This window comes from Clavelina lepadiformis, chromosome 4 (genome assembly GCF_947623445.1).
Source record: "Clavelina lepadiformis chromosome 4, kaClaLepa1.1, whole genome shotgun sequence".
NCBI classification, from domain to species: domain Eukaryota; kingdom Metazoa; phylum Chordata; class Ascidiacea; order Aplousobranchia; family Clavelinidae; genus Clavelina; species Clavelina lepadiformis.
This window is the reverse complement of record NC_135243.1, coordinates 20,401,892-20,415,815: the sequence shown is the minus strand read 5'-3', so window position 1 is coordinate 20,415,815 and position 13,924 is coordinate 20,401,892. Positions and strand designations below refer to the sequence as shown.

The 13,924-nt window shown below is 34.8% G+C and overlaps 1 protein-coding gene across 2 annotated transcripts; it reads right to left on the bottom strand.

Annotated features, from left to right (window-relative positions):
• Nucleotides 1-1,485: 1,485 nt before the first annotated feature.
• On the bottom strand, nt 1,486-13,315 carry LOC143452842 (integrin alpha-8-like). Of its 2 annotated transcripts, XM_076953973.1 has the most exons (19): nt 12,988-13,315; nt 11,238-11,344; nt 11,030-11,100; nt 10,742-10,945; nt 9,179-9,377; nt 8,650-8,798; nt 8,395-8,542; nt 7,908-8,039; nt 7,328-7,607; nt 6,852-7,012; nt 6,616-6,752; nt 6,101-6,288; nt 5,835-5,982; nt 5,430-5,572; nt 5,161-5,265; nt 4,955-5,024; nt 4,330-4,557; nt 3,844-4,059; nt 1,486-3,408 (listed from the first exon to the last, which is right to left on the bottom strand). In XM_076953973.1, exons 1-19 carry the CDS (start codon nt 13,179-13,181, stop codon nt 3,172-3,174), a joined length of 3,117 nt encoding a protein of 1,038 aa, XP_076810088.1. In that variant the 5' UTR covers nt 13,182-13,315; the 3' UTR covers nt 1,486-3,171. The 2 variants fall into 2 exon arrangements, with proteins under 2 accessions (XP_076810088.1, XP_076810089.1); XM_076953974.1 differs by lacking the exons at nt 11,030-11,100; nt 11,238-11,344; nt 12,988-13,315 and adding an exon at nt 10,080-10,126 and having other exon boundaries at nt 10,742-10,882.
• Nucleotides 13,316-13,924: the final 609 nt, after the last annotated feature.

The window sequence follows — 13,924 nt, the reverse complement described above, 5'->3', positions numbered from 1 at the left end:
GATGACGTGCACCAAAGCCTCAATTCTTTGTTCATTTATTATAAATTGGCATTCAAACAACCACCTTTTTTGTTTGTTTATTATAAATAGGAGTGAAGATAAATGAACTCGTTGCGCACGTTAATGAACCTCCAGCGTGCAGATGCCAAACTTCCAACTAGACCTAGTGCCCGGGAACGGATTGAATGCTAGGATAAATGTAGATACAATGACTGTACCACACCTACATTAAAGAACAAAACTGGTGCGAAGTACTAGCCTATGTAGAGGTAGTGCAGAAGCGCACAACCATGCATGGACTTGTGCGAGCACAAGATGTATTTGTACATGCTAGATCCAAACTACTCAAATTGTCACGTCACCACTTCACGTTTTGCAGAAACTTGAAGACTAAAGTCGGGTCCGGTCCTGGCTCAACGAAAGACATTACGCTATGTATTGTTGAGCTGTTCCTGTTAGACCACTGCGGCTGACTTCATATTATTGTAGTATGTCACTATTTAACCAGGAAAAAATCGTGTGTTAGAAGCTAGTTTTTACAACTTCTTCTTAACCTAACTTAAATTTAATAACGTTGCAACCTAAACCTAACCTAAATCTACCTTCTAACCTATATCTAATTGCAATAAAACCTTAAATAGCTAAAATCAACTTTTTGCATGTACCCATTCTCTTTAACGCTAACTTAACCGCCTGTCTTCAACAACAGGCGGCGAGATCTACATTTCTACAGGAAATAGTCACTTCGATTATTTTATTGGCAAATAACATGCGACAGAGCACATGTAGGCTATAACATGACCCGGAAAGAAGAATTTGAGCGTCCGTATACCTCCTTGTCAAAAGACGATTCGATTGAATTCAGTTTAGGATGATATATTTTGCACAATTGCAACAATAGTATAAGCAGTAGCCTACTTCGTGTAAAATTGGTATACGCTCTGCGACCCGTGAAGTTCGCTACGCAACCCCTTGCGGGGTCGCGACCCCCAGTTTGGGAAGCGCTGACCTAGTGGACAGGGTGGCGAACCTACCAAATCCTACTAAAATTCCGTGTGCACACGCAAGTCAATTGTCAAACATGTTATGCCAAATTTTGGGCAAATTGCAAACTTTGCATGGATTCTATGTAACTAGCTGATAAAGGTTACACATATTTCTGAAGCAATTATCTTAAAATGTGCTATGTCATGCCAAACGTTGGAACTCCCTCTAAAATTAGGGTCAGTAATGGCCTTTAAGTCATAATAACCCCTGAATGCTTGAACCTTACTTGTGCATTTGTATATCTGTCCAGAAATATAAGCTATGTAATTGCATTGCTATTGCTTCCACAAACTTGTATTCGTGTTTGTCAAATTGAGGTTTAGAAAATTTACGGCGATAAATACATTCATCAAATAAGGTAGTCCTACCGACCACTGTTCCTATCCAACAGGTTAAAGCCATTGGTTAAGAAAGCAATACTGTAATTGGCAATACAGATGCAGTGATGTTGTTTATTTATAAAACAGCAAAGCTTTGTGAGCAAGTTATAAAGGATATACTACCGGTAATTAGCAACAAATAAAGTTGGTAAAATAATGCAAATATTCTATCACAATTCGTGTATAAACACTGTATGAGTAAACAAAACACTCAATAACCACATGCAGCCAGCAGAATACACAAATATGGCAGTTTGTACAAGAGTTACAAAAAAACTAAAGTGTGGTAAACAGACTAAATTAGATCCAAACGTTTTGCAGTAATTAGTGGAAACAGTACACAGCCTTCTGGAATGTTTGGTAATTAGCATGTTTGCAAATATCATTTATTTGTTTTAATAAGAAGTCAGGACAACAATAAGTCAACATCAACAGCACAATAGCAACCATAACATTTGGATTAATGCTTTTGTTCAACCAGCAAATTCTGTTCCACAAAATATCACAGCTGTGGATAAAGTAAAAGCAGTCCAATAATGTCTGTGAACAAAATGCAAATGAAATAGACTGGCTCGTAAACACTAACTACCACTTCAAATAATACAGTCGATTATTCCAAAACGTTTATACGTTTTACGCAGTAAAAAACAAAATTAATCGTGAAAATAAAAATGATTTTCTACTGAAATATATAATCAATTACACTTGCTAAACACTTAAGCAATTGCCAACCAAAGCGTGCCGACACCAATTTCACAATTCTTTTTAATACATTTTTGTAAGGATACCTAGCAATTTCACAGGGCATTAAGCAAAACATTGAGCAAACTTACAATGAGAACATCATAAAAAACGTAATTATTATAAAAGTTAAAATTTGTTCAATCATAAATGTTGCACAATCTGGCTTTATAAAAAGGTGCTTCTACTGCATCAAAAAAAATCATTAAAATGTATACACATTGTGCGGGTTTTTAAAAACTTATCAGTTAATTCAACAAAAGTATTTACACTTATAATGAAAGTAAGTTAGGAGCTATATGACGATTTTTGTGAAATGTAAACAATTTCCATTATAGTGTGATATCCTATTAGATAAACTTTACCGAAATTATGTAAGAACTAATTAGTTGCAACAGTAAGATACATATTGAACTATTTTGAAGATACTATTGCAGTACAAATTGTGTTGCAAATATTTCAATCGAAATAATCATAAATGCATTTACGCTAAGTTTATTTCTAGTATGCAAAGCCCTTTGATAACATGCCTACAACCATATCAACAAAGTTAACACTATACAGTTGCACATTACCAGAAAATGTAGTCTGTTGACAAGTTGCTACTACTGTGTGATAACAAATAAAACCAGCTTTCAACAATTAAAACCAACAAAAATTACTGTGATCATTTAAAAGTGTATAACATCAAATATGACATCAAGCCAAATGACATTAAAAAAAAACTATGTTTAATCAAAAACATTGCAAAAAATTCATCGTGGAAGTTTAATTGAATAGTACAAACTCAAAACTATAATTTCCCATGTAGATTTTCAAGCAGTGGAACAAAAGTACAATCAAAGAGAAAAAGTATTAGCGTGCCGACCAAATATTAACAAGTAAGTTTATCCACTTTGATATTTAACTCTAAAAAATTGTCAAGAACATACAACCTATCTTACTTAGCTTCATAAAAATTGTCAGAAATTGCGGTGCGCCCCGTACAATTCGAAAATTTCTATTATTTCATTCGTTCTTCAACTTCTTTTTGCATAGGATCTGGTTCCTCACAGAGTTTTTCTTGCTGTATTCTATCTTCCTCTGTCTGTGTCGTGCGTTTTCGTTTGAAAAATCCGCACTTCCACATTACCAGGATAATGATTAAGAGGAAGAGAACTCCAGCTGCGACGGCGACTGCCACAATCCACCATGGTAAAGATTGGGTTTCAACCCGAGGATAGACTGCATATGTGCTCACCTAGTTGAACGATACAAAGTGATCTGATTACTTTTCGATTAAACAAAATATTTTTTTTTAAGTCAAACGTTTGAGTACCCTATGAAAATGTTTGATTCCACGACTGCATTATCCGGTTAACACAGACACAGAAACGGAAACTGAAAAGTGTTACTCAGGTGAGTAACGTTATGTCACGATACACAAGATTGTGATATTAGCCAAAAACTACCACAATTAGCTAAGGTGGTTGACTTATATTCTATCAATACACAAAGTCGCTATAGATAGGTCATGTAAGTAACCATGGTTTACTATAACCTTTCGCTAATAGTCTTCAAACTCTCCCCAGTAGTAAATAAGATTTAACCATCCACGTAGATTGAAGAACACATAACAAACAACAAAAACTCTTGAATACATCGATATATGTGTCAATAAATGAAACTCGCTCACCTCTGATAAAAGATTAGGGCTATCATCAGTAACAACATAAGGGTACTTCAAGATGTCAAAAACCAAACTGGAGGTGACAACTGAATCCAAATCACTTTCTAGGAAGGAATTGAGATAGAGATTTCCCTTCATGGTAATTAAGACATCGGTTTTCGGTTCCATTCTTCCAACTTTACATTTCATTTCAAAGCAGGAATCGGAAACGGTTCGGCAATTCTGGATAAGACATAATCATAATGGTATGACAGGGTGAATTTATGGTTTTAGGAAAGTTTGTCATCTTGCAAATAAAATAAAAGTAATTTTCTAAACCACATGATGTATTGCATGCACGTTACAACGACCTTACAAACACATTCATGGAAGCACGACGACATCACGCGTAAATTACTGTCAAAGTTAAAGCATCTAGTAGTGGTAAATCAGCTGTGGTACATTTTCAAAAATAAGGATCACGTTTAACTATAAAAAACCCTTAACCCTTACAAAGAAATTCTCCAGTTGTCCTCCTTCAATGGCTGGAGATTTGTCTTCAGGCACAAGAATACCTTCTTCGGATGCTTGGCTCGCATTGATGATGGCCGTATAATCACATTCAATGTCTCCCTGCGAAATGACGTCATAGAGAGGAAAGAGATATTTTCCATTGTAAAATATTGGCCATAAGAGGGAAATACGAGCTTCTGCTATGGTCGATGGACCCAGGTTGGTTATCTGATAAAAACACGGCTTAATTTCAAACACAACATTTAAATGAATGTATTTTCTATGAATAACACATCTAGCCTTATTCAACGCAATGCTAATTTTTTATTTAAGAATGTGACACACTTTAATTTTAAATTACGTCGAATAGTAACTAAATATGTAGAGTACAGAATAATCAATCCATCGCAGACTATAATTATATATAAACACTAATTCTGCGGCATTATAGCTACGTACAGGAGGCAGGGCCAGCAATTTAAAAGATTAAGAGATATGCTGGCAAAATTCTTAAGTTCAAGCTATTCAAGGAATGTGATTATGCACTGTTCTTCATATAAAGAACACCATATTTGGAAAAGTGGGCTCATACAGCATAACTACTTAAGGACGGGTTTAAACTTACCTCGTAAGAGTGAGAAACTAGTTTTGAATTTGTTTTATTCGAAACTTTGTTAAGAGAAATGGTGCTAGGCCTGCGATTAAAAAGGTCAATTAATTTTTCAGACACAAACATAATGCATATTACGTTATGCACGTTTGGCATTTATGCATGCAGGAAAACTTTTTAAAAGAGAGTTGAAGTTAGCAAGCTAATGTAATCTGCCTTACTCTGAAACGTTGTAAATCTGCATTTTAGCATACACCTTGATGTCTATCTGGCTGGTGACAGTGTTGGATACGAAACTGTTTTCATTCGTGCAATTAGCCAATGTTCTAAATACATAACATCACTCCATTATATAATTATTACTAGCGCTTCATCAAAGACAAGCAAATAAATAAATAATAAATTTAATAAATATAAATAATAATATTAATATATAAAAAAAAATGAATAATAAATAATTAGCGATAAATTCAACGTGTCAAGAACTTACTGAAATGACAAGGTAGGTACGTCTCCTAAAAGGTCGTTGATACCAAATCTAAGCTTAACAGTAACATGGGCATTTGTTTTTAATGGATTACCAATATCACAAATCACAGTTTGATTTATGTCACGACAGCTTGGCAGGGCACCCTGTTTGTACCAAGACAAAATGGAATTATAAAGCAATTAAGAATTTTCTAACAAGAAAAACGTTTGCAGATTTTCATGGTTAGATGATAACCACATAGCTACATCTACAATGGAATAATCCTTACACAAAAAAAATAGTTTTGCCAAAATTAAAATCTCTAAAAAGACTGAATCAATAACAATCTGCAAATCAATGGGATAATTCGCATCACAATATAAGGTTTCTATTCTTTAACATCAAATATGGGAATCATCAACATACCTGGTCTCCATCCAAGCCAACAAATGAAGCAAATGTAAGAGGGTAGCGTACCAGCAAAAGAGCTTGGTATGCGTTTTCAGCATCGTTAGAAGCTGTGGCGGTCATAACAATTTCAGTGTAGTCACCCACATACGCCGTTGTGGGGCTCCTAAAATAGACACAAACATTTGTAAACGTTCAGACTTCAGAATATGACCGTATAGCTAGCATATAATTTGTCAGCTGAATTCTGCACTGTGTAAGATTTAAGTTAACAAATTTCTTACACTTCTGATGCTACTTTCAAGTCAGGTATGCACACTTCATCAGCACCACAATCTTTGAAGATCTCCGCCGTCGTAGTCACACTTGTCCCCAATAGAGTGTCCAGAACTGGCTCCACAGGCTGATGTGTCTCGCGCAGCCAGTAACTCACCTCCACTTCTATCGGGGACAGTTTATCACGTAGTGTCCGCTACCATAAAACAACAAAGAATATGCTAAGACTCTTTAAAATAGAAGGAACAGATTATAATGTGTGTATAAAAACATGCAATATGCAAACTAGTTAATTTGCATACTCAAACGTAAACAATATTTCAAACATGTGAGGTTGCATACAAACATTTCGTAAAGGTTAAAACTTATTGGCGACGTGCTAACGATATGATATTGAATATAACAATAAAGCCAAGGGTTATTTTTATCAAAAGACAACAAACTCAAAATTTTTGAAATAAAAAAGCATCTGCAGGTTGTATTTTATGGCGTTGAAGCCAATCATGTAAACCAGAGCACTCACCTTTACATATACGGTCTCTGTCACACACTTTTCATTGCCGGCCACCAAAGTGATGTTGCGATATTCGAGATCAAGCAAATAGGATCGTTTATCTTCTTCTCTCATCCCAGAGTCAACATCGTATGAATACGATATACCTGGTTAAGTTTAGGTATCAGTAATAATTTTTGGAAAAATTGCCAGTAGCCATTAACTTCATGCACACTAGATTGCAATTATAAAAATCAATAACTCACGGACAGAAGAAGGAAGGTTTTTCCCCGTGTACGAGAAACAAGTCTTGACTTCATAACAAGCTGCTTTTGTTTTGTCTGGCAAAGTGCATGAAAGAGTTTCTAGATCCACTTTGCGCGGCAAGATTTCACTTGTAGCAACCAACTTAACTACAGGGCGGCTCCTAAAATAGGCAGAACAGAATCGGTGTCTGTACTGCACTCATGATGTATTGCCTGCATTAGGTCATATTGCTCTAGTATTATATTTACTGACGTTATATTTAGTGTAAGTTGTTTTTCATGAAATTTTTCCCAGAAAAACTAGTACATACTACTTACCATAACAACTTAACATACCAGTAATAAAATAACATCAAAAAAAGGAAACAATATTTTAAACTAATAAAATTTAATCATTGGAATATAACAAAAAACGAGAATATAATACAACAAAATATACGATCATCCTATTTTAAAGACCCAGTATTTTCACAAACCTTATGACAATTGCTTGGTCTGATAAATATGCTCCAACTACTATATCGGGATAACCATTGCCATCCATATCTTTGCCCCCTTTCATAGAATATCCCAAGCCCCTGATATGCTGGGTAGGGTCAAAGTTAATTGTCTTTTCCAAGTCATTCCCATGAATTACTTGAGATGGGTTTTCGTGGATACCTTCTGCCCCCCCATTGAATACATACAGAGCTCCATACTGGTTTTCATCTGCGTCATTGGTGTTGCTGGTTTCGTATGGTGCAGACACAAGAATATCTGGCAATTGTAGTAGAATCGCATGTTACAAAACACTAGCTACCGCATGACATTTAGGGCCTGCATGTAGGCCTGTTTTGACACGATGGATGAGTTGTAAGGATTATGTCAATGGATATAAAATAAAACTTAGCTGAGATGATAAAAAATTCACAAACATGAAGCATCAACGATGCAAAGTGAATAGCGTGATCAGGCCTTACATGACCAGGTCCAAAGGAAGGCTAAGTAACATCGAAGTATGAAATACATTAACTGTAGCTGACACTTGTAGTTTAGGTGCTAACAGTAATACAATACCTTGGTATCCGTCATTATTAATATCTGTGAGTGAAGTGATGGCCTGGCCGAATCTACCCATAGAAACATTGCCATTGATAATTGTGGGATCGGAGAACAAAATGTGTCTGTCTGTATTTGATTGATTGACACCTGCATGGAAAAAGAATATTAAATGAGGCATGAAAGTATGTATATGCTGGAATATCCACAACACAAAAGAAGGCTTTGCAAATTCATTAGTAATTCTGACAGTTGAGAGCTTAGGTTAGTGTTGGTAATAGTTGTAAAAAAACTGCAAAATATTACTACTATTGCGTAATTTTAGTCAGGATTCTTAATATGTGGTTCGAATTGTTGTGGCATTTTGAGAAACCATTCATAAGTTTGTTTGTTAAAGGTCAAGTCAACCAAAGAATTATTTTTGCACACTCATCAAATCTTATTGACATAACCGAAATGAAAAGGGGTTTATGCAGAAAAAACAAAACTGATGACGCCGTTTTACCAGCTTGTTGATAGTAAATGTAAATCCTGCCGATTTCTGGTTCTTTTCTGGAAAAATCAGTATACAAGGGAGACCCAACTATGACATCATCAAGATTGTCTCCATTAACATCAACTACAGCCAGCCCTTCTCCGAAATATTCGCCAATCTAAAATTCAAAGAAGATCTTAACCACAACGTGATAAGTACCAAACATTAACAACCATCATCCCAATACATTATATTTCATTTACGTAGCAAGCATATGACTTGTACCTGTTCACCGGTTAAGTTAACCAAAGCCGTCTTTAACTTGTCATCATAAATAGTAACAGCTCCAAGCAGGTTGTAACCAAACCTACGAGGTGCACTTGTGACAATCAAAGGAAGATTGCTTCCTGTAGCACCAATTGCCACTGAGTAACCTGTCATTAGTATTTAAAGATAATTAATTAAATGCTAACAAAACATGGTATTACGCAGTACACAGTTCTTGTTGGCAAGTTATCTAATTCTGAGGTAGTAATAGAGCTTATACATTATGTCATGGTAACATAAAACCAGTGAAACCCTCTTAATGCAAAAACAATAGGATTTCTTAGAGCTGTGTCATTATGAATTTTTACATGTTCAAGATGTTGTGCGATGTGTGTGCTGCTGTTGCGCCAGTACCAATCAATGTATCACACTACCGTATAAACTCGTGCTCACAATCACAATGTATTGCAATACTGACTACACACACATTTATGCTCAACCGATCAGCTTATAATTGAGATTTAGCATTTTTAACTTCGTTTCTTACCCATGTAATTCACATCATATGTTTGCCTGTAATAATCAGCAAGTTCTCCAGGAAAATCTGGTGGTTTAGTAACCTTAAACTCGTCAGTGTATGTGGTCACAGTTAAACTTGATATGTTTTGATAAATTCGATCAATCAGTATCAAAGATCCTTGGTTGTAATAGGAACCAACAGCTCCAAGTAATATTTTCTGTCGATCCTGTACAAGTAAGACAATGAAAGAATCGATAATGTATTAGAAAAATATAAGTATTACCGCTACCTACTCATATTGGATGTATATAAAATTACATGGTTTTCAAAATTGTGAAAAAAAAATTATATATATCTTAATTTCCCTGAATGTACAAACATCAAAAAGAAAATTAATTATACAATTGTCATTATTGTTGAACAATTAGCACAAACCCAAATGAAGAAAATAAACCAGTCACAAAAAAACAAACTTGAAATAATAAAAAAAAATATGAAAAAAGCAAAATTTCAAAAATTGCAAGCAGGCAGAAAAAAATAAACCAGTGGTAACATCTCGATTTTCCACAAAGAATTTCAACAAATAGGTTCCTGGTCATATTAACACACAAGAAAATCTTTAGAGTTTGTTTTTATGTACAAACAGGTTTGGGAGACAGTACTTAACAAACATGTTTTATTAATTTAGAGAAACAAGTAAAGGTAGTAAAAAATTATTAGACATGGAAATTTATGGTTTGCATAACAAATAAAATCTCGTGGCTTGTAGTTATCGACCGATTGTAGCACTATTGGATGCATGCAAATAATCCATGGTTGCGCACTCATGTACATTTTTTGAAAGGACTGAGAATTCAGCGCACGCAAACCCTATAAACAGTCCAAATAAACAAAAAACGTAAAAAAGCAAAAACTCGAATAGACATACACTTGGAAGTCCCATAAATCTGGAAGAGAGTCCTGTGTGACCTAAATCTAGTTGGAAACAACCATTTCAGTACATACATACACCAAAAATACCGGTATGTAATGAAAAATATAATATCATCTGTACAGTAGTAGGTAATAAGTATGTAATTGGCTATATACATCTACACATGAAAATATAAACCTACATTATGTGCATAATTGTTATGTAAACATGACAATTGGATAATCATGTCATAATTTGTCATTACACAATTATTATTTAACCAAAAAGCAATAAATTATGGCATGCAGACATGAACAATAAAAGCCTAGTTTCTAGAATTTCAGCACTTTAGACTCAAGACGTTTGAATTCTCAAGTATAAGTTTTATTTAAGCTTGAAAACAATGATACAATTTCTTGCTTTTAAACAGTTATGTGTATGCATTTTTGCATACAGTCTCTCCTATACATACAGTTTTATTTTATTCAGTGCTTATACTTTTGTGACACAGATATACGTAATACTAACAGATATCACGTTATATATAACAGATAAATGTTGCTAAACCCAACCGATCCACAACATATGAGGTCTACATCTACTGCACTTCAAGCACCTTTTATTGTTCAAAATAGGCTTCAAAGGGTGTCAAAATGAGAAAGTATATAATTGCATACCTTTGTAAATGATGCGCTAAAGCCCGCCTGACAAAAACTGTGAGAATCACCATAATGGGAGCCATATTGATCTAGACAGGGTGTGTAACGATATGTTGATGTTTTAGGTTTGGCGAAGTCTTGCACGAGGTAACAGACTCCGATCAGGTCATAAAATGTAGCCCGCACACCCTTGCTTGTGTGGGCGTAGTTTGGTGCGCATGTCTAAAAAAAGGAGCAAATGGCAAATTTGCATTGAAATCTAAAACATTTGGGTGTAGAAAATAGGCCTGGACATTAACTAATCACCAGTAAGTTCCTGTTCTTTCCAATTGACACTGTGGATCCTAGTCTTTGTTTTACTTCATTTGTTGAAGACACTGCAAATATATTAAACTTTCAGAAAAAGTAAGAGCAAAATACGAAATAAAAGTTGATAAATAACAACCAACATTTAAAGCAATTTTTAAATCATCAAATACGAAAAAACACGTTTTCTTCTGAAAGTTGTAAGTACCTTTGGAAATTGGAACTAAGTCACAAGAAGTGACATTCACGGCAGGGTTGTAGATGCATCTATACACATCACCATTTGTATTCGCATTTGGTGCACCGACCACAATCCTAAAATAAAAACATACGAATATGAGATAAACTATATTTAGAGTTACTTAAACAAGCTATATCTAGAAATGTTTATGTTAGCTCACATTATTTATCACATGTTTAGTTATGGAAGCAAACTCGACTTAACCCTTTGTATGTATATTAAATATACAGTATATATGTATAGCTAGAATCTATTATGGCCTTTTTTCCTTGGTCTTCAATTTTAACTTGGTTTACTGGTTTGCTCAGTTTAAGTTTAATTCTAAGGCCTGATCAAGAAAATCGTCAATTTGAAAAGCTTATACAGTGGATCCCCGTTATCACGACCACTTCAACACGGCATGGAATATATAGACCACAACCGCAACAAAGTTGGCACAAAACAACCTGTTGAACCCCACCAAACACAGCCATTAATCCATTATTACAGAAAAAACTTGCAAACTTTTTAACTAGCAATTGTTAAGTCCAATTAATTGCAGCTACTCCATAAGCATCCAAGAGATTGTACTTTAGCGATTGCTTGCATGTAGTGCATAGCATATGCATACTGCAAATGAATCTGCAGCATCAATTCAATATTTTTCAACACTTTTTAACTTTTTAAATGGTTTTAATATGTGTAATAGATAGAAAACCGTTTCAGAAAAAACAATTCCCCCATCTTCTAGTATAAAATTCAAAATAGTATGCAGTCAGACCTCTTAAATCCAGACCACTTGGTTTCGTCATAAAATGTCGGTTTAGCGGTGTATCCGGATTATCGGAAAGCAAAAAATCAATCAATCTTGCAAATGCAGCACCGTGTTCAAAAAGCAGCATGCACCATACTCATACATACTTACTGAGTTTCTGGCTGGACAACAACTAAAATAAAATTATATTTTTTGTATGATCCAACCCAGTGTGGAACCCCAGAACTGCTGTATTAAAGACGATAATCAGCTAATGTTTCCATTAACTATTGTGCGTAGGAGTTTAAAGAGTGAAACTGCAACATTATTATGCGTAGACAATCGGCTATTGTGTTTGTCAACTAATTACTGTATCTAGGATAATCATGAATCATTTTCTCTTCACTCTTAATAATCCGGTTAATCGGATTTTATTGCTATTTATTTAGCACATTCGTTCCAAAACTTTTGTGTCGGAGTCAGACAAAGGGGTTTTTGGATTAAAGTGATAAAATACATAGGAGAAATCCGTTCCTGGCAGTTTTGTGTCAGATAACAAGGATTCCGATTCTTAAGGGCGCGGGTTAGCAAGGTCTGACGGTATATTTACAAAATTTCAAGAGTTGCATTAAGACAAGCATTTATCATAGAGCATTCTGCATGTCTCAATTACAACAGGATCACATAAACAAACTTTATATACTAGTCTAGGCTATACAAGCAACACAGTCAAGACAAGAATGCGTATGCATACTTCAGTGCAAAGTCATATTTCAGTGCAAAATCCACTAACACGTCCACTTCGCTACAGACATGGAGTGGTTGACTAATAAAATTTAACTGTAGACTGCTTCTCTAACAAAAATTAGGACTGAGTGGTGATCATTAACGCCTAATGAACTTGCGTGGATAACTGGAAATCAGTAACCATGGTAACTATATCATTTTAAGCTATTACTGATCAATGCCGATATCATAACTTACCAGGACTTTGATGAACCTCCATAAAGATCGACATCATATCCAAATCTTGAGCCCAGCTGTGGTGCTTTAAAAAAGGTTGCAAATTCGACATCTAAGTTAAATCCAAGAACACGTTTTGTAATACATAACAGAAAAAAGAAATAGACTGTCCAGCTTTTACTCGATAACCACTTTATTGACTTGTGAATTGTCATGCTGGTTAAAGTAAATACTCTGCAAAATAAAAAAACATATTGAGTGGCAGAATTGAACAAAATGTGGAAGGGAAAGATTGCTTTTATAGTAACGTAAAAGAAATGACAAAAATTTATAAAATATCAAATCTCAAGCTTTGTATGAATTGATGCCAGATTGGAAAGTTTGCTAAGTGCATGGGGTAGGAAAAATCCGTCGACTTCTTTAGGCACATTTCTTAGAAATACGTTCCCAAACGTAGGTCATTTACCTCATACATAATGAGGACAAAAACCTATCTGCACAATTCTTTTGCAAAAGAAATGAAGTTGTGTATGTGCAGACATCATTTTTCTAAACAATTTGGGTGTGTAATCGATATTTTTGGTCTTGTTGCGTGGGGATTTCTTCCAACAAAATAGCAAACTGTCCATTCTGGAATTGATGCAGCTCATTAAGATGTATCACAACATATAGCATAAATTTGTAACCTAACAAGTCAAAACTTCAATTCCTATTTTATCGCACAATCATAAATTGTTTAGAAATAGCTGACTCTGTTGGCAATGACCCAAAATTGAAGATGTGGTATTTTTTGACGAGGAATCAGATTATGTGCAGAGCTGCAAATTTTGGCATAATCCATTCAAACAACAAATTTGACGTATTTGTTTATTATAAACCAGCAAAAACATAAAAAATAGGCATGCACACTGAGAAATTCTTTTATGTGCCACACTTTCTACTGAGATGTATTATAACC